Source organism: Piliocolobus tephrosceles, unplaced genomic scaffold, assembly GCF_002776525.5.
Source record: "Piliocolobus tephrosceles isolate RC106 unplaced genomic scaffold, ASM277652v3 unscaffolded_23214, whole genome shotgun sequence".
Classification (NCBI taxonomy): Eukaryota; Metazoa; Chordata; class Mammalia; order Primates; family Cercopithecidae; genus Piliocolobus; species Piliocolobus tephrosceles.
The window spans coordinates 530-25,634 of record NW_022305660.1 but is presented as its reverse complement, the minus strand read 5'-3'; the positions used below and the strand labels follow the sequence as shown (position 1 = coordinate 25,634).

Genomic DNA, 25,105 nt, shown 5'->3' with positions numbered 1-25,105 from the left:
AATTTTTTTTTTTTCTATTTTTTAGTAGAGATGGGGTTTCACTGTGTTAACCAGGATGGTCTCCATCTCCTGACTGCGTGATCCGCCCGCCTCGGCCTCCCAAAGGGCTGGGATTGCAGGCGTGAGCCACCGTGCCTTGCTTTTTTTTTTTTTAATATGGAGTCTGACTCTGCCACCCAGGCTGGAGTGCAGTGACACGATCTTAGCTCACTGCAACCTCTGCTTCCCAGGTTCAAGCGATTCTCGTGCCACACCCTACCGAGTAGCTGGGACTACAGGTGCACACCACCATGCCCAGCTAATTTTTGTATTTTTAGTAGAGACAGGGTTTCATCATGTTGGCCAGGCTGGTCTCAAACTCCTGACCTCAAGTGATCTGCCCGCCTCAGCTTCCCAAAGTGCTGGTATTACAGGCGTGAGCCACCATGCCAGGCCAACCATTCTTATTATTGGTGCTGTTATGATGGTTCCTCCTATTGAATGGCCCAGCATATGGGTCTGGCATGTTGTAGAAGCTGACGTTATTGTTATTATCATAATTTATGGCAGCTATCTCAGTGCCTGACACATAGTAGATGCTGAACAAATGCTCAGTCCTTCTGTGGATGGCCGAATGCATGTGTTCCCCATCTGGCAAAGAGAGACACAGGGACATTCTTCACTGGGATGTGGCAGGGAGTAAAGTGAGGTCTGCAGCAAGGGATCCAGTTCTGGGTGAGAGCAGCTGGCAGTGCCACTCTGCCCTTCCTGCACACCCACCTCACTGATTCGGAAGGCTGTCCCTGAGGTTGGGGGTGGAGTGGGTGGGGACCATCTGGCCTACGTGGTGGGAAGGTCTTGGCTGCAGGGATCCAAGAGGAAGGAGCCCCAAAGAACCCGACTGCCCAGGTGGAAGGGGCAGGCCCCTCCTAGAACACAGGGGCTGTCTGGGCTGGGCCCTGAAAAAGGGGGAGAGCTGAGCCTAAGGCAGGGTAGGAGGTGAGAAGGATGATGCAGAGCCAGAGGACGCGGACCCTGGCCTCCAGGGGCAGAAGGGGCACTGGAGAGCAGGCTGAGAAGCCACTGTAGAGCTCTTGACCCAACAGCGAGGAGCCCCTGGAATGAACCTGGTGCCAGGCTGAGAGCACAGTCTTCCACCACTGCCCACTTTCCAGGGCCAGCCCTTTAAGATGCAGAACTTGTTGGGGGGGAGTGGTGGCACTGCTGGGGCACTGGACCAGACGTCTACCCTGGTTGTCCCCAGCTTAAGTGGCCTCAGTTGCCCAATTACCCAGCAGTCACCCTAGAAGCCTTCGGAGCTGGCCAGGATGGGCCACTACCACGCCTCATACACACACACCCCACCCCATCCAGCTGATGCTGGCCCATCTGGCTAGGTTTCAATGCCAGGGAGGAAGGAGGCTGCCTGCTCTACTGGTGGGGATAGCACAGCGCTCTGCTAGTAAGGAAGGACAAGAAGGGGCTCTCTGGGTCCTCCAGAGGGCTGAGCAGAGACTGGTGCACACCCCTCTTCCACCCCTTCACACCCCATCCCTTGCTGAGAAAGAGGGAAATACTTCCTAGAACGAGTCATTGGGTCCCCAGGGGTGTGGGAAATGACATCAGGGAGTAGGCACGCATTTAGCCATCAGCTGCTGTGGCAACATACACACACACATGCACACGTATTCACAGGACTGCCACATGCAGCCGCACACAAAGGCATGCGCAGACACTCGCTGACATGGTGGTGGACATGGGCAAACCAGCACCTACACACATGCCCTCCCCAGAGACCTGCAGACACAGCCATGCAGAGCTCCTCAGTCACCTACTGAGAGCCAGGCGCTGTGCTTGGAGCTGGGGATACAGCAGTGAGCAAGACAGACAGACACCAACTCCCCAGAAAGCCACTTTCTACTGTGGGAGACCAGAAACAGCTACATTTAAAATATAACCTTTGCACTGAAGTAGCCACACATGAGACTGTGTGATGTTGGGGTCTGCTGGAAAGCAAAGGGTACGGGGGAGTAAAATAGGGACCCAGTGTTGAGACTTGTTGGAGCCAAGAGGTGGACATGTGAGGTTCTATTATATTTGTTTCTCTACTTTTGTGTATGTTTGAAACTTTTTTTTTTTTTTTTTTTTTTTTTTGAGAGAGTCCCACTCTGTTGCCTAGGCTTGAGTGAAGTGGTGAAATCTTAGCTCACTGCAACCTCCGCCTCCCAGGCTCAAGCGATTCACCTGCCTCAGCCTCTTGAGTAGCTGGAATTACAGGTATGCACCACCACGCTCAGCTAATTTTTGTATTTTTAGTAGAGATGGGGTTTCGCCCCATTGGCTAGGCTGGTCTCAAACTCCTGACCTCAGGTGATCCGCCCACCTTGGCCTCCCAAAGTGGTGGGTGTGAGCCATCATGCCAGGCCTGTATTTGCTTGGGAGACTGAGGCAGGAGAATTGCTTGAGCCCTGGAGGCAGAGGTTGCAGCAACAAAAATAAATAAATAAGAGTTAAATACATACACATTTATAATTGGCAGCTGGTAATAAGTAAAATGAATAAAAAAATAAGGCAGGGTAAGGAAAGAGAGGGATGAGGAAATTTCTTTAGATTTCAGGGTCAGGGAAGGCTTCTCCAAGGAGGTGACATTTATGCAGAGACCTGAATTAATTGAGGTGAGAACCACATGTTTATCTGGGAGGAAGAACATTCCAGACAGAGGAGACAGCAAATGCAAAGGCCCTGAGGTCTGACCAAACGTGGAAGAGGAAACCAGCAGACCAGTGAGTCTGGAGTTCCATGACTGAAGGGCAGAGGGGTCTGAGACAAGACCAGGAAGGAGCTTTGTGGGTTGTGCTAGGAGTTTGGAAACTTTCCTAAGTATGGCAGGAAGCCCTGAGGTTGAAAGCAGGGGAGAGACATGATTTGATTTAGAATATGGTTTTAAGGCTAGGCACAGTGGCTCATGCCTGTAATCCCAGCACTTTGGGAGGCCGAGGCGGGTGAATCACTTGAGGTCAGGAGTTCAAAATTAGTCTGGCCAACATGGTGAAACCCCATCTCTACTAAAAAAAAAAAAAAAAAAAAAATTAGCCAGGCGAGGTGGCGAACGCCTGTAATCCCAGCTACTAGGGAGGCTGAGGCAGAAGAATCACTTGAACCCAGGAGGCAGAGGTTGCAGTGAGCTGAGATCATACCATTGCACTCCAGCCTGGGCAACAGAGCAAGACATCGTCTTTAATGATAATAATAATAATAATAATAATATGGTTTTAAAAGTTCACTCTGAGCTGGACACAGTGGCTCATGCTTATCATCACAGCTATGCAGGAGCCTGAGGCAGGAGAATCACTTGAGGCCAGGAGTTTGAGACCAGACTGGACAATATAGCAAGACCCTGTCTCTAAAAAAAAAAATACATATTTATATATATGTGTATGTGCACATGTGTATGTGTATATGTGTACATATATATACATACATTCACATGGTTTTGTAAAAGATCACTCTGGCCCCTGTTAGACCATTAGGGAGCAGGAGAGGCAGCAGAAGGGCAGCTTGGAGGCTGCTGCAATAGTGCAGGCAAGCCTAGTGGTTTGGACCCAGGTGGTGAGAGCATCAGATTTGAGGTCTCTTTTGAGGGGCTAACAAAGTTGTACTCGTGGATGGGATGTGGAGTGAGAGAAAGAGACGAGCCAGGCATGAGTCCAAGGTGGGCCTGAGGTTCAGGGTGAGAGGAATTGTCTTTTCCAGGCTGAGAAACACAGGGAAAAGCTCATGTGGCTGAATGACTATAGGTACCAAGCACCACCACAGGGACATATACGCAGGTACAGGTGCACACACTGACAGGTAACCGCAACCATACAGGTGGGTCCCCACACTCCGGGTACCAGACACAGGCAGAGACTCCATCACCCCACCTCTGCCTTCCCCACCTGACGCCCCAGGGCCAGAGTCCTTTTTGGCTCAGCACTCACAAGCCCCCACCAAGTCTCAACATTTTCCTGCCAGCTCTCACTGCCGCCATATTGTCTCCTGGAGTAAGGAGGCTCCTGACTGAGTTATTCTCAGAGACCAGAGTCCTGCTTCTTCCCCCAGCTCGCTGCCCATGGCCTCACCTGTGTAGCCCCCTCCTCCACAGCCAGAACCTGACCCCATGCCCCAGCCTCAGGCCTTCCAGAAAATTATCTCTCCACAAATATTTGCTCAGCACTCTCTGTGGGCCAAGCCGTCTGCCCTTTCACTCACTGACTTGAAGGAACACAGCCACCTCCACCCAATACCCACCACCTGCCCCTCCACGGCCACCTGCCCCTCTCCCTCCCCATTCCCTTCAATTCCCAGCACACTTGTGTTCACAGTGCAGCAAGATGGTGGCCCCCGCCCTGCCTAGCCCCCCAGCCTTCAAAAGGCAGCCTGGTGCAGTGGGAAGGGCACGGCTCCAAGTGCAGGCAGACCTCAGCCCAGGCCTGCCACGGGGCAGCCGCGCAATCTCACAGTGACTCAATGCCTCTGAGCCACCGTCTGCTGGAAAATGTTGACAACAGGAGTTCCTACCTTCCAAACAGTCATGGTACCAGCACAGAGTAGGACTGAAAAAATGGTAGCTCTTGTGCAATCAGGTCCACACAACCAGGCTGACCTGTGTGGCTTTGAGGATGCAACCGGCCTGAGGCAGTGACAGTGTTGACAATCGTGAACTCGTGGCCACGTGTAATCGTGATAACCATCACTTGAGTGATGCTGGAGGAAACTGAGACTGAGTGATGACCTTACCTGAGGTCACCCAGTGTATCTGTTTATGGGAGGCACTGGGTATGAGACTGGGTCTCTTAACCTTGGGCTATGCTATCCTGTATATGTAACTATCAGTGGCCCAGTGGACCCCTCCTGCCCTGGATGACAAGCACCATGACAGCCAGGGACCCCAAGGAATCTGCTCCCCATGGAGGCAGTATGGCAACACAGGGCAAGGTTCAAGGTCTGGGGGTGGTTAGTTCCAGGCCCAGCTCTGCCGTCTACCCACTGTGTGGCTTTAAAGGGCTTGCCCAGTCAGTTTTCCAACCTACGAAGTGGGGGTACCAATATTCATAGCACTGTCTCTCCCCAGAGCTGCTCCAGTTCTACTCAGGCTGATGACCCCAGCTGCTCCTCAGTGGCGCTGGCTGTGCAGGCACTGTCCAGATGATGTGTTCTGCTCACGTCACCCTCCTAACAGCCATCTGGAACTCCCCTCTCAGTGGAGAAACAAGCATGAAGCAGTTAAGAAACATCCCTACAGCAAGGCCGCACTGGGCAGGATCTGCACTTGGCTCAGTCACTCTGCAGTCCTGCCTCTAGGTGGTGAAGGGAAAGTAGCGGGGTCGGGGTGGGGGCTGCTGCTATCTGGGGGCAGCAGGGCTATATGGAGGAGCCTCATACTCCCTTGCTCCAACCCCAGAGCACTCCTCCTAAATGGCAGCAAGGGGGTGCAGGTCAGCCCAGAAGAGGCTCCAGGTGCCTCCAGGCTTCAGCCAGCCTCCAACACCCAGCCCTGGCACTGGCCATCTGCCTCTCAGCACAGGTGGCCCAGGCCTAGGTACTGTTTCACACCAGCCTTGGGTACTCCAGCACCTCCCTCGCTGGACCCCATTTCCTGGTGTGTAAAATTATGGTAATAATCTCTTGCACGTGGGGTGGTTGTAAAATAACGACCATCCGGTGCTCATCACGGTGCTGCCTGCACTGGGAGATGGTAGAATCCCCAGAGGCTGGGAGATTCCGAAGCAGTGGGACTCATACCCCCTTTCCACGTAGAACCCCAAGAAGGCAGCCAGACCCCAGAAGAAACAGGGTGGCATGGGGTGTCTAAGCAGCACCCCAGAGCTCCCTGTGCTTGACCGCGAAGTGGGAGCTGTGGAATGATCACCACAGGCCCCAGAGAGGACCTCTGTCAGCCCCTTAGTACAGGGTAATGGAGGGAGCCCTGAGTGCCCAAGAGCAGAGAAGGAGCCAGACACACACACCCTCGGGATGGGCATCAAGGGAGCATGCAGGGGAAAGGCAGGAGGCAGGGCAAGATGATCAGAGGACCCAATGCTTACCAGGACCATGGGGAGCACCGCAGGCCCAACGGCAGCATCCAGGTCCAGGAGTTCTGCAAGAAGCAACCATAACAATGTGTGCCACTGGGTGCGCAGGGTGGGGAGGAGGGAAGAGAGCAGAGCACCAACAGGAAGGGGCAAAATCAAAATTAATACAGTTAAATTAAGTATCTACAAGACAAGACACTGTCAAGTCATAAACTGAACCCTTTAATGTGGAATGCAGGTAAATATTAATATGTATGATAGAGTGTAAGATTCAGCCTTTAAAATGCAAAGTGCTAGGGGCTCCCTAAGGTCTTCAAATGTGCCATCCCCAAAAGTTCTACGCATCCCTGGGGAAAAAAGGGGTCCCCAAATTGATTTGAGATTACACTTCTACCATGTGGGGAATGGGGGAGGAAAAGAGAAATTCAGGTCAGATATTTTAAAAATGAAGTTATGTTCCTCACTCATATTCCTTTGTAAACGGAGCTCCTGAGTCACTGCAGCTATCACCGCGCAGCGCCATCTTCAGACCCTTCATCCCTCAGGGCTGGTGGGACTCACTGTACCCTCTCACCCTTCACATTTCAGCTGTTGGGTTCACCAGCCTCCTATTCTTTCACTCCTCTAGAGGAGAAACCTACCTCCCCTTCTTCCTTTGGCCCAAATGAGTTCATCAGTGTGACTCTAAGGAGTGATGGCAGGGAGCTGGGTTCGAGTTCAGCCCCACCAGAGATTCCCTGTGTGAATCTAGGCAGGTCCCATCTTCCCTCTGGCCAAGTCTTCTCTTCGTTGTGAAAAGGAATAAATGTTGCCTACCAGGGCTGCTGAACAGACCCAGGCCACAGCTATGTGAACACTACTTCTTAAACAGACTGCATTGCACTGGGGTTTGACTAACAAAACAAAACCAAAAGAAAAAATAGAGTTTGTGTTCAACTATGTTGAACAGAGCTGGGTTTCACAATCAGCCCTTCTGAGCTATGTCTGGGGGTAGTGAGGTTTGATTTTTCCCCATGGTCTTCCTGCCAGGGCTCACCGTCTCCTCCTGCCCCAGCCAATGGAGAGAGGAACCAGAGCCAAACTAGTGGGGAAGCAGGTTGGGGTGGGTGGGGGAGCTGAGCAGGCTTGGCTCCTGGAGGCCTGAGTCAGCGGGCAGGCAGGCAGGGCGGGCCGGGTCCTCACATGCTTCGGGAGGAGATGGTGCAGGAATGTTCCTCCCGCCCAGGCCCTGCCCACCGCATCCTGGCTCCAGCTCTCATGGCCACTGCAGCTTGGCTCTAGATTGAGATGGGAGCTGCCTGAAGCTCTGCTGGATCAGTTCAGCCAGGGGCCTTCAGAGGCGGCCTGGCCCGGAGGATTGGCCCAGGGGAGGGCAGGGCCAGGCCACAGAGTCTGCCCAGAGCCAGGCACTGGACCCAGAGTATCCCCTGCCCTGCTGGGTGATAAGGCCAGCCACCACTGCTCCCTGGGCCTCAGGTGCCCACCTGTGCAATAAGGAGCTGAACTTGGTGAAATCTAGTCATCCCAATTGCATCCCTAGACCTCTCAGCCTGTGTGCCTGCACGTGGTGCTTGTGACTGACTCTACTCCCGCTTGGAGACACTCCCTCCAGGGGTGGTGTCTCCATGCAAAGCTTTCCTGAATCTCTGATGAGGTGAGGGCCCTGGGAGGTCGTGCAGGTGCAGTCCAGGCACAGAGATGCTGTGACACCTTTGCTCTGTGCAAACATGGCTTTGTGGCAGTGTGTGCCTGAGTGTGTGTCACTGTGTGAGGCTACGACCATGTGCATGGGACTGTGGTGTGGCTGTGTGTGACAAAGTAGCCACTGGTACTTTGAATGGATGGCAAGGCATGTGTGGATGTGGCCGTGAATGTGTAACAGCATGTGGCAATATGACTGTGTGAGTATACAGGCATGCTTATGTGGCCTATGTGCCTGTGGGCAGGTATGTGACTGCATGTGCTTGTTGTGAGACTGAGCGATTACGTCCGTGAGTCTGTGAGTGTGTAGACACGTGGAAGACACATGGCTTTGTCGTCTGTGGGGGGGGTGGTACAGAGCAGGGGCCGATGGGGCCACCTGCCTCTCCCAGGCCTGGCTCTGCTCCAGCCAGTGGCGCAGTCATGGCCCAGTGCTTCATAGCCCTCCTGTGTCCAGCGGGTGACAAGATGCAGGATCCGAGGTCTGCCTCCATCCCCAGCCCCCACTTGTGGCCACAGAGCGGATTCCTTTTCCTGTACTGGGCCAAGACTGGCGACCAGGGGATCCCCTACCCTGGGCGCTGGTAGCTGCTCAGGGCAGAAAGAGAGGCCTTGTTTTCCACCTCCTCAGAGCAAAGCGAGGGAGGAAACGAGGCAGCTGGGTCCAGCTGAGTCGGGAACATCTGCCTGGCATGTGACGAGGCAGGCATCTGCCATCACCAGGATGCCCCTGACACTGGTCCGCCAATCTCTAAGAAAGGGGCTTAGCTACCCCAGAACAGCCCCAAGTTCTCCCAATACCCCCACCCCCATAGAGGCAGAAAGAAAAGAGAGAGGAGGGCCAGGACAGTCTCCCTCTTCACCACACACACATCTGCCCCAGCCCAGAGACCTCAGGATACCAGGAGCAGGCCTGGCATTATCCCAAGACCCCACTTCCTGATGCTTCTCCTACATCCAAGTCCCTCCTGAGAAAAGTATCAGACTGACAGTTTCACCCTGAGGATGGGAGGCCTGGGAGGTGGTCCCCTCTCAAGGAAGGCACACAGAGGACAACACTGTTCCCAGAGCAGGAAGCATGAGCAGGGGACTTTCCAGGCACCACGGGTTAGGAGGAGCATTCCCACCAGCCCTGCCCTGGCCTGGCCCAGCAGTCACTGCTCAGAGCCCCTCTGCAGATGGCTACATGGAGGGCAGAGCTGAGAAGAGGCTAAGGGCGGGAAGTTCCTCGGATGGGTTAGAAAATGGGGCAGGGTGGAGAGAGGGGAAAATTCCTCAGAAAGTCCCACGTCTGACCTAATGTTGACCAAGGGCCAGAGGGACTCATTCCAGAAGTTCCTCTGAGGACTCTATGCCCTGAACAGGGAGTTCTGCCCGCCCCTTCCCCCACTGCACCTGCTGGACCTTCCCTATCTTCCTGCACAAGCTCCCTGGTCCCTGGCCTAGCCAACCTTCCCTGACGGCCTTGACCCCGGAAGCCCTCTCTCCACCAAGTCCCCATTGCCTCCAAAGGAGAGCCAAGTCTCAACCAGTACCCTCCCCTCCTCTGTGGATGAACAGATCCAAGAGCAAGATCTGCTCATCCTGACCAGGGCACCCCCCAAGGGCACAGCCAGCATCCTCTTCAGTTTCCAGTGTGGGAGCCTCTGCTGGGTTGGGTACCTAGGACAGCTTGGGGAAGAGACACAGCTTCAGAGTCCCCCACTTCTCTCCCGTGGACTAGGGCTTTTCAAGGGCAAGGCCAGGGCATGGCTGCTTGGGGAGAGAAACCAACCATCTATTAAATTGTCCTGGGGCACAGCATCCTGTCCCTTCCTCATACAACCCTCAGCCCCAGATCACAAGGCAATACAGCCAGTCCCCTGGGCAGCACTCCACCCGTTTTAGAGACAACAGTGCGTTCTAGGGAGGGATGGATCCATCCGGGGGTCCACAGCCACCTCTAGCTCCTCCTGCCTGCTGGCACCTTCCACCAGCACGGCCCTCCCCACAACTTTTGAGGTCCTGTGGTAAATCTGTGCCCACCATGACCTCAGAATCTCATCCAATGGCTCCCAGGAGCAATTAGGCCTCTATCCTTCTTCCGCCCTCCACCTTTCTGAGATCCAAACAGAAAAAGCCATGCTTGTGTTATCTTAATTGTAAAAGGTTTATCAAGAAAAAAGATTCAAGCAGCAGTATCCAGGAGGAGACCATGACCCCCCCGGGGGCAAGGAGGGCAGTGGTGACACAGGTCAGCACCCCACAACGAGCTGCTGGACCACACCCTGACCTGGATGGGGAGGAGGCAGTAACCCCTCAGGGATGTAAACATAGGTCAGAGACAGCACAACCCGACCCAGAGCAGGGGCCTGCATTCCAGTGAGGCAGGCAGAGAGCGGGTGGGCCTGGAATCCCTCACACGGGTGGGCAGGCAGGCAGGCCCCTGTCTTTTTCCTCTTAGGTTTCCCATTGTGCAACAGGAAGGATCTGGGGAAGACAGTGCCAAGGAGCCCAAGGACCCTGGGATCCTGGGTTTGGACCCGCTTCGAGTGTGGGGAGTTATTGCTGGTGAACTCAAATATACAGTCGCTTTTGAGAGTCTTCTCCAGGAAGGTGTCACCAGGGATCTGGGGCCCAGGGTTTATACCTCAGCACCGTGAACCCGAGGAGGGAAGGATGCTGCAATGGTCTTCTACCCGAGAGAAGCTGGGGGCCCAAAAGTGGAGGGTAGTCAGAGGCCTACAGGAGGGAGACGGCCTATAGCCCCCTCCTGCAGGGGACAGGGTGATGCAAGGACAGCCAGCAACATGGGAGCAAGGGAGATCCCTTCCTACCACATAGGCCAGAATCCCCAAGGAAAGCGCACCTAACTTGCTTGGAAAGTAAGGGAGAGAAGAGGGAGATGACTGCATGCCTCCATAACTTTGCCCATGCTGTTCCTCTCCCCTGAAAGTCCTTCTCCCCATGTACTGTCTGGCAGGCCCTTGTCATCCTTCAAAACACTGCCCGAATGTTGCCTACTCCATGGAGTCTTCCCTGACCAGTGGAATGCTGTGGTCCCTTCTATGAGCTTCCAGAAATCTCTCACTTAACCATCAGTCATACTGCATTGCCTTTGTCTATGTCTAACCCTGACCTTCACTGAGGACTCCTGAAGAGCAGGCATGTTACAGCCCTGGGTGCCCAGAGTCCGACCCAGGGGTGCAGCAGGCCTCGGTGTCTGCTGAATGGATAAGGCAGCAGTGGCCAGGTGAGCAAGCAAAATAGGCTCTAGGGGAGGCTGAGACCCTGGCCTGACCTTCACTGACTAACCGGCAGCCCAGGCCTTGGCCTTGAGGACTCCTGGCTCCATTCTCACCCCTGCTGTGCCCCACTTCTAAGGAGTGGGGAATTTCCCAGGGGTACTCATGACTCCTTGAAAGCTCCTTCTCCCAGGAGGCAGGACAGGCCGCTTCTCTCCCCAACTGCTGACCCCTCCCCCAGCCACTGCTGGTATAGGGAGGTTGGGAAAGTGGGGTACACTGCAGTGACCAGGCCCAGGGGAAGGAGGGGGCCCCGGCACACGCAGTCAGAGGTTGTCATACATGCGCAGGGTCTTCTCCAGCTGCTGGCCCACCCGCTGGTAGAAGAGGATCTGCTGGCGCAGGTAGTTCTGCATCATGTGCTTGAAGTCGAGCTCACGGCGCTGGTGGAAGTGGTTCATCTCGGCCTGCAGGGCAAAACCCACCACGCGGCAGCGCCTGCGAATGCCATCTGCCTCGTCCTGCGCCATGCGGCCCTCGTCACTCATGCGTTGGCTCTCCTTCACTTTGGCGAAGGCGCCTGGCATAGGCAGAGCAGAGGACAGTGTGTTAGGGCTCTGATCTCCACGTGCTCCCTATACCCTTGAGGGCAGACAGCACCCTCATCAGTTCAACTCAGACCTCACTCCTGAGCCCCAGACCCACATTCCAGCCACCTGGGTGTCTCTGCCAGGACATTCCCCAGGTCCTCACCCTCAGTATCTCCTAAACCAAGCACATCATCTTCCCTCCAAATTTGCAGTGTCACCAGTAGCCCACACGTGACCAATCACAGCCCTGCTTGATGGACTATGAGTTCAATGAGGATACAGCCTGTCCTTAACCTCTCTGTGTCCCTGGTATCCAGAACAAGGCCTGGCCCACAGCAGATCCTGATACAGGCCTGCTGAACTGATTCAACCCTATCACTGGACTGCCACAACAGTCCCCTCACGGCTCCCTGCCCTCTGCCCCAGCCTCTGACAGGTTCTCTGCAGCATCTAAAGAGGTCTTCCAAGCTGGGTACCTTTCCTGGCTCTCCACTACCAACAGATCAAGGTCCACGCCAATCTGCCTGGCCTGGGGGGCCCTCACCTCTGGAGTTGGCCCCTACATGCATTCCGCAGTGACCCCCATGTTCATCAAACTCACCTGGCTCTTTCCTACCTTCCTACCTCTGCCCCCTGGATTCCTATTCATAATTCATGGTCCCGATCAGGTGCCACTTCTACACTGGAGCCGCTCCCAGTTCCCCTGACAGAATGCCTCCCCCATGTCACCTATGCCCTGGCTCCCCACCCCCACCCCCATCACACTTATGATTCTAAAGCAACTCTTCAAAGGCTACCTGGTGTATCTCCCAGACATGCACGCCCTGTTCCCTCCTCATCCCAGCCCCCAGGGAACTAGAGGAGGTTGTGTAATAACCAGGTGACAGATGGGGGGTGGAGATGAACCGGAGCAGAGGACCCAATTTAGAAGAATCTGAATGAATGAACAAGCAGTTGGTGAATGAATTTCAGTTCTGAATTAAAAGGGACTTGACTGATACTGCCTTTAAGCCAGTAGGGACAGTTGCTGGGAAGAGAAGGAAGTTTCCCTGTGCCTGGCACTCAGTCACCGAGGGCTACAGGGAATCCACCATGCAAAGAAGATTAGGAGGTGGGAAGGGTTGGCACAGAGGACAGCACACCCCTGAGCACTTCAAACGCACCCACTGCACACAGATAGCATGCTCAATATCCATGCTTTCCCACTTCTCCTCTAAGGAGGGCTCTTGAGGGCCGTCTAGATGGTATTCTCTTCACTCCCTGACTGAAATTGTCCAGTGCTTTCTAAATGCATTCATTGAGCACTTACTGTATATCAGGCCCAGGGCTCTACATGCTGGGAATAACTCTGGATGCTTTTAGAAGGGACAGCATCCATGTTAGTTGACAAGTACATGGCTAATCAGCTAATAGCATTTCAGGCAAACAGACTCAAGTTCAGAGAGTCTCAAGGGCTGCTCACACAGCACCCAAAAGAAATCTGCAGTCCCCACCTCCCAGCCCACTCAGTCCTTCTGCCACCTTCCCTGGACCACCTCCTGCACCATCTCAACAGCCCAGCCCTGGGGAGCAGAAGGGGGATCACCCCAAGGCCCAGGATAGGACCCAGAAAGAGACATCAGAGCTGGAAAGGCCCGAAAGGTCAGCTGTCCCACCCTCAATTCCACCTCCACCCTACTACTGTACAGAGGAGGCCAAGGCCCTGAGGGGCAGGAACTTGCCCAGAACTCCCAGCCTCTCTCCTGTCTGGTCCTCCACAGCTGGGGGTTGGACACCACTTCTGTTGCAGGGAGTACATGCTAGGTCCTTCAGGCATATGTGTGGGGCCCCCAGACACTGGACACAGGGATTCAAGAAGGTCCCAAGGAGTAGGAAGAACCGTAACAAGAAAGGTAGAAAACAGCAAGGTAAAGAAACTGCAGTTAAACTTCCACAGAAGGAACCCAGCTAAAGGGGAGATACTGAACTAGCCTGGATTCCACCTGCCTGAGAAAGTTGGCACAGTGGAAGTGCACTGTAGACTTTTCCTGCCCATGGCCTTGAAGGAAGGAAAGGTCTCTTTTGCTAATGAGGAGCCCAAAGAGTAAGAATGAACCCATTGCAATGGTTAGGTATCCAAAGACAGGCAGGAGGCCAGGGATGGGGAGCAAAGCCACAGAGGTCGGGGGGAAACAGAGGCCCCACCCTACTCTCCGTTACCCCTCCACCCTGTGACTCAGCTCTGGGGCCAGGACCAGCTAATGCTAATGCACCCCACCCCACAGGCTGGGAGTCATGGCTCAGGCCTGTCCAGCATCCCCCCTACATTCTACTTAAGAGTTAACCTGAGAGCTGAGGACCCAGGAGGACCTCCTGCCTCAGCACTCCTCTTACAGGCTGGGTCGCAGAAATGCAGAAAGGAGGGTTGGAGCCCACCAGCTGCAGAGTCCCAGGGATATTCCCTAAGCTCCCACCTCAATCCATCTTGCCCCTACCTCCTGGAGATAGCTAATATCCACCCCAGGTTGGGGGCAGGAGGGAGCAGGAGGTCTGAGTCTTAGTCCTAGCTATGTCCTCTCCAGCACGCCACTGCTCTTGCCTGGGCTCCAGGTCTCCCCACTGCCCAGTGGGACAGGTTGCACTAGATGTGATGCTGTTGACAACCTCTCATACAGTATAGTGCTTTAGAGTTTCCACATCTGTAAAATGGGATAATAATAGTACCCGCTCTATAGTATAGTTCAGGCTTAACTGAACTAATATGTACACAGTAGAAAGGAGTGCATCTGAGATAGAATAGGAGCTCCAGATGCTACATGCTATGGCTTGAAAACTACTTTTCTTTTTTTTCTTTTTCTTTTTTTTTTTTTGAGATGGAGTCTTGTTCTGTTGCCCATGCTGGAGTTCAGTGGCTTGATCTCGGCTCACTGCAACCTCCGCCTCCCAGGTTCAAATGATTCTCCTGCCTCAGCCTCTCAAGTAGCTGGGATTACAGGTGCCTGCCACCATGCCTGGCTATTTTTTTGTATTTTTAGTAGAGACAGGGTTTCACTATGTTAGCCAGGCTGGTCTCGAACTCCTGTGATCCGCTCACTTTGGCCTCCCAGAGTGCTGAGATTACAGGAGTGAGCCACTGAGCCCAGTGCAAACTGCTTTTCTATCCATGAGCTCACAGCAACTACCTTCAGGTGGTAGCTCACAGCAGAGTATTACTCTCTTTGTTTACGCCTAGGGGGGTGCGGTAGAGGGAGGGCTAGAGATGGCTCAGAACCCAGAGGCTGAACCCATCTGTCCCCGAAGCAAGAACCTGTCCCTACAATGGCCACTTTGCCTTGACCACGCTGTCCCTGTGGCCCCTCCATGGATGCTCTGTGGTCCTGGGCCTATCTCTAGCCCATGGGACCAGTGAAGGAGCACCCAAGCCTTCCTCCCTCCTCTTTCCCCTTCTGGCTCAGCTCTCCATCCCTGGGGATCCCCTCCCCCATCTGGGGGGCACAGTAGAAACAGCCTGGGCTGCGGAGTCAGACACATTGGGCGCCAGCTCCTGCTCTGAGGCCCATCTGCATTGCTGCACCTCGTCTGTAAAACGGAGGTGACCACATTGCCCTCCTGACCTGTCATGAGCCTTAGGACCAGCCCTGTTCTTACTGGCTCTTAAGTTGGGGGGCCATAGGTCCCGGCTTGCCCTGGACAGTCCTGGACACTTTCCCCTTGTTGTCCTGGGATCACTATTGCTAGGGCCCCCTTTTATGCCCCAAACGCCTATGGTTACCCTTCTCTTAGGAGACCCCTGGATTGGGCTACAGGGACTAGGCCCCTGGGAAGACCAGGCTCCTCTCAGCTCCAGCCAGGGTTTATGTCCCATTTTATTTCATTTCATTTTTTTTTTTTTTGAAAAGCATACAAATTTGTTTAATGTAAGTTTCACATGACATGGAGCCCTCCTAAGGAAATGAAGACCCTCAGGTCCCATTTTGTTCACCTAGAGACTGAGGGGAGAAATCTCTCCCAAAGTCATGTCAGATGCAAAGTTTGTCCAAATCCTGGTCTCCTGACTCCCACCTAGGCCTCCACTGTCCTTCCTCCCACACACTCACCACCCATTCAGATGTCCAGACAAGCTGGACAGAATCCTTGAGGCCCAGGACCCAACTGTTCTTCTCCTTTCTGTGAGAAGGGCTCCACCCCTAGGGCCAGCATAGGACCCCCTCCTAATCACCCCCGTTGGGCTGTAGTCCCCAAAGCCTGTCCAGTTCTGTCTCAGTACCCCCTCCCTAACTTGCCTCACACCACAGGCCTGGGAGGAGCAGTGCAGAGCCCAGAACTTAGAGTAAGCCAGAGGGGGCTTGGCCCATTGGTAGGGTTCATCCCGGGAAGGGAAGGAGGTGGGCTGGCCTCTGCTTCAGGTCAAAATTCGTCAGCACAGAGGACAGTGGCCCCTGACTCTTAGAAATACCTCAAGTAGAAACTCAGAAATGGCCTCTCTCAGTTTGGTCTCTCTGCCCAGGGTCAGAAAGGCCAATCTGGCTTCCCCCTCAGCCTGGGAGGCCCTGGTGTCCTTCCTGGGTGTGGGACTGACCTAATGCCCTCAGCTCTGTTCTGGGTGGGGGTCCCCAGCCACTACATGGGAGCATCTGTTTAATCATTGCGCTCCCCTTCCTGCTGCCTGCGCAGGAACAAGCCATCTAAGGAGCTGGTTGAACCAGCCTTCCCACTTCTGCTCAGGGAGACACCTGCCCCAGTGGGCCCCCAGCAGGCCTGGCCATCTCCCCTGCCCTACTCCTGCCCCAGAGCTCAGAGTCAGAGCTAAGGTGTCATTCTGCTTCTGAACCAGACCCTCCCCAGGAGTCCCTTCCCACCCACCCCCCTCGAAGACCTGAACTTCCCTTGTTTTACAGACCAGGAAACTAAGACCCAGAGAGACAAAGGCACTCCCCAGGGATGCACAGCAATGTAGGGGCAGAGCCAAGACTAGCACTCAGGTTTGTGTTTCCTGGAGTTCAGAGGAGGTGGAAGAAAGGTAGAGATGAGAAAAAAGAAAAAAAAAAAAAAAAAAAAACAGAAAGGAAGAGGAAGAGGATATAGTGAGGGGAGAAAGGAGGCTGGGAGCTGGAGAAGTTATGGAAGTCAACCTCTTGGTAAAGGAAAGTAAGGCCAGCTTACCCCAGGCCGTCCCTGGTGGTGGTGGGTGACACGTTTCCTGTTCCCCAGGCTCAGTCCAGAGGTCTGCCTCCTGGCCCCACCCAGAGTCAAACTCCCCACCAAGCCAGGCCTGACCTCAGGGCCCAAGGGCCAAGGGCCAGGGAGCCAGCTCCACGCCCTGCATACGAGTTACCCAGCGGCCCCAGGGAGGATCACACCTCTCTCCTGACATCTGCCCTTCTAGCTGTCCCCAGGACTCAGGCACCTGCTGGGGCAGTCACTGGCTGTCTCCTCAGGCAAGAGAAGCCAGGCTTGGGAAGCAGGAGTTGGATAGGCCATGTGGGCAGTGCCCTGGACCCGATTCCGCAGCCCTGGTCCAGCCAGGGTGCCCCGTGTGACCCAGGATGAGTCATTTCCCCGGCAGTTCCTTGACAGCCCCAGCAGTAACAGGCAGAGGCCTATCCTGTCCCTCCCCCACAGAGGGGGTCATGACAACTGAAAACACGGCTAGGCTTGGGAATCGGCTAACATGGACGTATCCTTGGGGAGGTGGCAGGAGGAAGGGACAGTCCCAGCCGGGCCACAGGCTGTGCAACCACTCTTCTGTGGACACTAGCTCCTTCATCCGCAAAATGGGGACAGGGATCTTCCTGCACACAGACAAGACGCTCATAGAGAGAATACACAGTGGTGAGAGTAACTTGCAAAGCTGCAAAGGTGGGGAGGTGAACTTGCAAGGGGCAGAAGACAGGCCCCCACTCTGAGCTCTTGTTATCTGGGTTGGGTCTCTGTCTCCAAAGGGCCTACCGGCTCCTCAAGGGCAAGGCCTTGGGCCTGATCATCTGTGTGTTCTCAGAACCCAGTATGACACCATGCATGATGGGTAAATGAGATCCAGAGAAAATGAATGAACTGACAAGAAGGTAAATATCAAGCTCCATGAGGACAGAGACCAGGCCTGTGCACAACAATATTCCTGCACCTAGAAGCACATTTGCACAGACACAAGAGTTGATACTCAACGTGTTTGTTTGTTTGTTTGTTTGTTTGTTTGTTTGTTTTAGAGACAGGGTCTCACTCTGTCACCCAGGCTGGAGTGCAGTGGCACAATCAGGCTCACTGTAGCCTCAACCTCCTGGGTCCAAGTGATTGATCCTCCTACTTCAACCTCCCAAAGGGCTGAGATTACAAGCATGAGCCACCGTGCCCAGTCCAACACATTTGTTAAATGAATGACTGAGACAGAGAAATAAAGATAAGTTGCTCCATTCTATCCAGGCCATCCCCATCTCCCCAGGGCCCAGCAGAGAGTCTTACCTGGCTGCACTGGGTCTTACCTTTCTGTAGGTGGATGATGTCAGGGAAGTTGGAGAGCAGGCCCTGGTAGAGAGACAGTGTGTCCAGCATCTGGAAGAGGTCATTCTTGGGCTGCTCAGCAAACATCTCCCCGATGGCTTCATAGGTACGGCCCGTGTGAGAAATGGCACTGTTGAGGGCCTCAGAGCAAAAAGGGGGGTCCATCTGGAAGGAATAACTGATGGCCTGGAAGGCACTGCCCAGCTTCTGGAATTCCTTGCGGAAGCCCCCCACGTGTTTACGCACCAGCTCTGAAGCCACAGTGCTGAGCTGCAGGACGCTGTCGTCCATTTTCTTACTGAAGGCCTTGAAAGTGTCCACACGATCTTCCACGTCCTGCAGGTCCTGGTGCTCGGTGGGGATCTGGAAGGTGAGCAGGAAGCTGGCACCCACCATCTCATCCTTCTCCGCCCGGCGTTTGCCCATCTTCCACTGCTTGTCATCTAGGCAGCTGAGGAAATGCTGGAAGCCTTCATACTGGGAGAGCACAGGGTGGCTGGTCATGTGGTCCATCCAGAGGATGAGTCTCCGCTTCCGCTTTTCAATGAAGTCCTCCTCGAAGCGGCCTGTGGCCTGCTTCTCAGGCAGGTGGGGCACCGAGATGACAGTGAACTTGTGTAGCAGGCGGTTATAGAGCCAGTCAAAGTGTTTGTAGCGCCGGTAGACAGGTGAGGCAGCATGGGTGGGTGTGAGCTTGTAGGAGATGTAGCTTTTGATGCCCTTGAACTTGGTCTGTTTTGTGGGGTCCTCCACAGAGCAGGCAAATGGGTGGGGGTTGGCCTTCCACTGGGGGCCACGAGGGCCCATTTCAATGGAGTATGTCTCAGCGATCTTGGCCATCATGGGCACATCACCTAGGATGAAGGCCTCCACTCCAGAACGCACAAAGCATGAGAAACGGTTGAGGTTACGGCCCACCACACTGCCTCGCTTGGCAGATGCCAGGCTGTCCTGCCGCTCCAGCGGTGGCTTGGGCCGGAAGGCCATGTGCTGGCTGGGGTAGGCACCAGGGTAGGAGAGGTTGAGGGGAGGGTGCCCATTGGTGCCCAGCCCACCAGCCCGTGGCTCCTCCACCACTGTGCATCCATCGTCCCAGTCATCCCAATCATCATCATCATCCTCCTCAAAGCTACCCTGGTTTGAGAGGAAGCCACTGCCCCCACCACTCCTCGCTGGGTTGGCCACACTGGGGCTATTGTACAAGCTCACGTGGGCCCCTGGAGAGCCTGCAGGGCTGCTGGAGTAGTCAGCATGGTTGGTGCTGATGCCAGAACGGACGATCTCCACATAAGAGGCAGGAAAGAGCCCTGTCTCCCCACGGCTGTTCTGGCCCTGCAGCCAGCCATCCAGTGAGATCTCGCTAAAGATGACCAGGTCCTCATCCTGCTGGATGCTAATTTCCTCCTTGTTCTCACTGTGAAAGTCATAGAGGGCTCGGCCTTTCAGTGCCATGTTTGGGCTGGGTGGTATAGAAAGATGGGAAGGAGAGGGTCCTGTCCAGACCCAGGATGCTCACAAGGGAGTCCAAGAATGCACTCGCAGCTGAATGGCGCTTACACAGTTCAATCTCTCAGGTCCTAAGGTGGGGTCTCAGCACCCACAGATGCTGTCCAATCTCCCGCTCTTCAAAGCAATGTCCACAGCCCAGAAACTGCCCTATCAGGTCTCCAGGCATATGTTTGTGAGCAGGGAGGGCTCATGTCCAGTCTCCTCCTCCCTTAGCAGCCCCTGGGGGATTAGAGGGGAGTCTCTCCTAACTCCTACTCCCAGCAGAAAAGTCAAGTGACCTGGAGAAATCTGCCCTGCGAGGGGAAAAATTCGACACTTTCCACTGGAACAACGTTCTAAAATAGAAGAGACTCACTCGGAAACCACCATTCCAGAAACCCGGGCAGGGCTCGGCTGTCCCTCTGGCTCCCAGATTCTTTTGGCCGCTCTCGCTTTGGGAGGCTCTCACATTCCTCTGCAGATCTGCCCCTTCCTCCTTCCTCCTCCTCTTGCTCCTGGGCCACTGGGTTTTCAAAAATCCGGAAAATCCAAGAAGGGCAAGGAGAAAAGCAGCAGCCGCCTGAATCGAGTCCAAGGGTGGATGTGTCCGGCTTCACAACGAGCCAGGCCGGGAAAACAAGGACTGAGGCTTACACAACAGGCCGCCAACTCTTCGACCCCGGCTGCGCAGCCGGAGCCCCCGCCGGCTCGGGCGCCCTCTCCCCGCCCCAGAAGTGGCCAGTCTCAACCCCGGAGGAAGGAGGGGGCGCGACGAGGCGGTCGGGCGACTTCTGGCCAGTCGCTGAGTGGTCTCTTTTGTTTGCCTAATTTCTCAGCACTTTCTGAGACTGACGCCGACCCTGCTCTGAATCCCAGGAACCCCGTCCAAAGGTAACCCCAGCAGAAACCAGTTCCTCACCCGGGACTGACGACCCCCGACCCCCACCCTCGCGTGCACGCACACACTCAACAGTTTGGAGTTCGGAGAGTGAGCTCCGGCGAGCAGATGGCGCGGCTGGCCGTCTGTCCGTCCGTCCTCCGCTCCGCCCTGCGGGGCCCCGCCAGTCGGGGGCGGGCTGCGCCCCCAGCCTGCCTTCCCCTGCGCTCGCAGACCCTCCGCGCCGCCAGCGAGAAGGCAGCTCCAAAACAAAAACGCGATTCCGGGAGGTGGCGTCCCGAGGAAGGAGGGGATCGCCAAAGGGGAGGTGAGGGGTGGGGAGAGGGAGGAGGGAGGGGGAAGCAGGCTGGAGAATCGGGCAAACTCCGCTGCACTTCCGTGCGTCCCGGCGGGGCAGGGACGGCCAGCTCCGCCCTCCCGCGGGCCTGGGGCGCTGCAGCCGAGCCCCCGCCTACTCCTCCGCGCGGCTTCCCATCTGGCCAGTGCCCTCGCTCCCTGGCGCTCAGTCCCGGAGGCAAGAGGGAGGAAACGACCCGGGAACTAGGGAGCCCGAGAGCCTCCGGGGCTGGTCTCTGGGACCGCCACCTCCCCTGCTCTCCCTCCTTCTGTCTGCTCTCGCTGGGAGACACCTCACGCCCCCGTGGTTGGAGCGCCTGGCGGTGGAGCTTGCCAGCCACCGCTGCCTCGCTTCCTGGACTCCGTCATCCTCCCGCCTTTTCCGTGACGCAAATGGAGTAAAACTCCGAAAGTTTGCAAAGCGTGGGGCTGCAAGGAGCACCGCGCCAGAGCCAGGATGGGGAGATCGGGCGGGGTGGGGAGAGGTGCGTGGAAAGCCGTGCCAGCTGGGGTTGGGGAGCAGAGTCGCGGGCTCGCCTTCCCACCTTCCCATTCCCCACTCCTGCTCCGCAGGGACGGGGTCGTGGCGCAGCTCGGAGGTTGTTTTCCGGACGGGCAGAAACGGCCTGCGCGTTCCGGGCGTCTGACCTAAGATACCGACAGCTGAGGGTGCAGCACCCTAGCCAGATAGGGCGACCCTGCCCTGGGCGACTAGCTTGGAAGGAGGGAAAGACACTACCCTACATCTGCAGCGACAGGGAACAAGTCTAGGTGCCACCTGGTTCCGTGTTGCTTAGTGCGGCAGCGGGACTGGATGTTCTGTACTAGCCAAGGGCAGCAAGGAGAGAGGTGGTCAGGTAGAGAGTCTTTGAGAAGAAGCAAGTGGGATCTGATCCTCGGTCAGCATATCTGGAACACTTTGGGCACTGACTCTGCTAGGCACTGTGCTGGGCACTGGGGAGTACACCACAAGTCAGTCGGGGTTCCTATCCTGGGGGGCTTACAGTCCACCCTCTCTTGTCTTTAATCATTCCATTCTCAGTCATTCATTCAGCCAAGTCATGCACTCAAGAAACATTAACTGAGTACCTACTCTGCACCAGGCCCCTGAGCTACGAAGACAATTAAGACATTATCCTTATTTTCCAAAAGCTCAGATGTGTTGTGACAAGTAGACAAATGCTCCCTGCCCAGTGTGACTAGTTAGTGCCATGAAAAGTGCACATGAGGATACCTACTCCAGCCTGGGTGGAGCAAGGATCAAGGAAACCTTTCTGAAGGAGGAGGTGCCTAAGATGAGGCAAAGGCTTCAGGAGGACCCCCTTTCCTGGCTGTACCCTGGAGTCTTGTCTACCCTGTCCAGCTAGATCTTCCCTTCATTCTCTCTCTAGTCACTTATTGCAGATTAACTGGTACAAGGTAGTTCTGCTAAAGATGGATACCTTTGGCTGTTTTGAGGGACATGGTTCCCAGACCTCTGGCCCCAAAACCCAGTTTCACTGGTTCAGTGAGTGCATCCGACTAGCTTTGCAGGTCTGGCATTTGACCAGAATAAAGGCCTATGTACAAACCCCAGAAGGTTAGGTATTAATTTGCACAGCGAAATAAAACTGTCAAGCAGAACTGAATTTCTGCATCAATAGATCAAGACAGTTTGGGCTAACCCTTGGGAAGCCCAGTTACCAGAAAGTTAGCTCAGTGAGTCCGGAACCTCCAAGAGGGGAAAAGGTATGGCGAGTCTCAGTCAAGTAACCTTAAAACCTTGTTTCCTGTCATGGGGCAGCCTTGATTCTAAAGACACAGTTCCTCCTAGCATCTCTAAGACTGAATATACGTTTTCCCCACATGCTTTTAGGACCCCTCTTCCCTGTGATCTATCTTCTGTCCACATAGCCTTTTTCTAAACTGAGTTTAACAGTAGCATCAGGGCCGGGTGCAGTGGCTCACACCTGTAATCCCAGCACTTTGGGAGGCCAAGGCAGGTGGATTGCTTGAGCTCAGGAGTTTGAGACCATCCTGGGCAACATGGTGAAACCCCGTCTCTACTAAAAATACAAAAATTAGCTGGGCGTGGTGGCATGTGCCTGTAGTCCCAGCTACTCAGGAGCTGAGGCAGGAGAATCGCTTGAACCCGGGAGGCCAAGGTTGCAGTGAGCCGAGATTGCACCCGCCACTGTACTGCAGCCTAGCAACAGAGCAAGACTCCATCTCAAATTTTGTTTTGACTCCACCCTCCCCACCAGCTATTGCCCCATTCCTCTGCTCACCTTTGCAGCAAAATTCCTTGAAATAACTCTCTCTCCTAAGTGTGTCCAATTTCTTTTCTCCTGTTCTCTCTTTAAATCCCTCTAGCCAGTCTTTTACTCCCACCCTCCACTGAACTATTCTTGTCAAGGTCATCAATATCCTTGGTGTTGCTGGACCCTAATGGTATTATTCTCAGTCCTTCTCTTATTTAACCTTTTGGTAGCATTTGACCTGGTTGATCACTCCTTCCTCCTGGATACACTTTCTTCATTTGCATTGGAGAGAACATACTCTCCTGATATTCCTTCTACCTCACTGGTTCACCCACTTCTCTCCAATAATTCTTTTTTTTTTTTTTTTTTTCTTTTTTGAGACAGAGTCTTGCTCTGTCGCCCAGGCTGGAGTACAGTGGTGTGATCTCGGCTCACCGCAAGCTCTGCCTCCCGGGTTCGTGCTATTCTCCTGACTCAGCCTCCCGAGTAGCTGGGATTACAGGTGCCTGCCACCATGCCTGGCTAATTTTTTGTATTTTTAGTAGAGACGGGGTTTTGCCATGTTAACCAGGCTGGTCTCGATCTCCTGACCTCGTGATCCGCCCACCTCAACCTCCCAAAGTGCTGGGATTACAGGCGTGCGCCACGGTGCCCAGCAAGCCTCCAATAATTCTTAACATTAGAGTAACCACAGTAGAGTTGTCCTCTTGTCTTTTGTATCCATAGGCATTCCTTTGATGATCTCATCTAGCCGAATGACTTCAAATACCACTCATTCTAGTAATGTCCAATTTTTAAAATCTCCAGCCCTTTTTTAAAAAACTCCTAACTCATATATCTATTTCTCCTTGACATCTCCCCTCAGAAGTCTAATGAATGCCACCAACCCAAAATGTTCAAAATTGAATTTCTGAACCAGGTGTGGTGGCTTATGCTTGTAATCCCAGCACTTTGGGAGGCTGAGGTAGCAGGATCGCTTGAGCCCAGGAGTTCAAGACCAGCCATGACAACATAGTGAGACCCCATCTCTACAAAAAATTTAAAAATTAGTGGCCAGGTACAGTGGCTCACATCTAAAATCCCAGCACTTTGGGAGGCCGAGGTGGGCAGATCACCTGAGGTCAGGAGTTCGAGACCAGCCTGGCCAACATGGCGAAACCCCGTCTCTACCAAAAATACAAAAATTAGCCAGGCGTGGTGGCAGGCGCCTGTAATCCCAGCTACTTGAGAGACTGAGGCAGGGAGAATCGCTTGAACCTGGGAGGCGGAGGTTGCAGTGAGCCGACATCACGCCATTACACTCCAGCCTGGGCAAGACTCTGTCTCAAATAATAATAATAATAAAATAAAAAATAAAAATTAGTCGGGCATGGTGGCATGTGCCTGTAGTCCCAGCTACTCAAGAGGATCGCTTGAGGCTGGAAGGTTGAGGCTGCAGTGAGCCCTAGTTGTACCACTGCACTCCAACCTGGGCAACAGGGTGAGACCCTATCTCAAAAACAAAAACAAACAAAAAACATAAGTGTCAATCCTTTGCTCAAAACCCTGAAGTATCTGCCTCTCAACATAAAAGCCAAAGTCTTTTCAAGGGACTACAAGCTCTTTAATCTCTTCCTCTCCTCCTTGCCCACTCTGCTCCAGCCAAAATAGCTTTCTTATTCTTCTGACATGCCAGGCACATTCCTGCCTTAAGGCATTTCCACTGTTTCCTCTTCCTGAAATGTTCTCCCCCTAGATATCTACACATGGCTTAACCCCTATAAAATATCACCTTCTCAGTAAGACCTACTCTGGGGCCAGGTGCAGTGTCTCATGCCTGTAATCCCAGCACTTTGGGAGGCCAAGGTGGGTGGATCACAAGGTCAGGAGATGGAGACCATCCTGGCTAACACAGTGAAATCCCATCTCTACTAAAAATACAAAAAATTAGCCAGGCGTGGTGGCAGGTGCCTGTAGTCGCAGCTACTCAGGAGGCTGAGGCAGAACAGCTTGAACCCAGGAGGCGGAGTTTGCAGTGAGCCAAGATCATGCCACTGCACTCCAGCCTGGGCGACAGAGGAAGACTCCGTCTCAAAAAAAAAAAAAAAAAAAAAAAAAA

General features: G+C 54.3%; 1 protein-coding gene across 1 annotated transcript; it reads right to left on the bottom strand.

Moving 5' to 3' along the window:
• Positions 1-6,262: 6,262 nt before the first annotated feature.
• On the bottom strand, positions 6,263-21,137 carry SNX33 (sorting nexin 33). Its single transcript, XM_023196700.2, has 2 exons — positions 18,027-21,137; positions 6,263-11,558 (listed from the first exon to the last, which is right to left on the bottom strand). The coding sequence occupies exons 1-2, from the start codon at positions 19,495-19,497 to the stop codon at positions 11,305-11,307; spliced, it is 1,725 nt and encodes a 574-aa protein (XP_023052468.1). The 5' UTR covers positions 19,498-21,137; the 3' UTR covers positions 6,263-11,304.
• Positions 21,138-25,105: the final 3,968 nt, after the last annotated feature.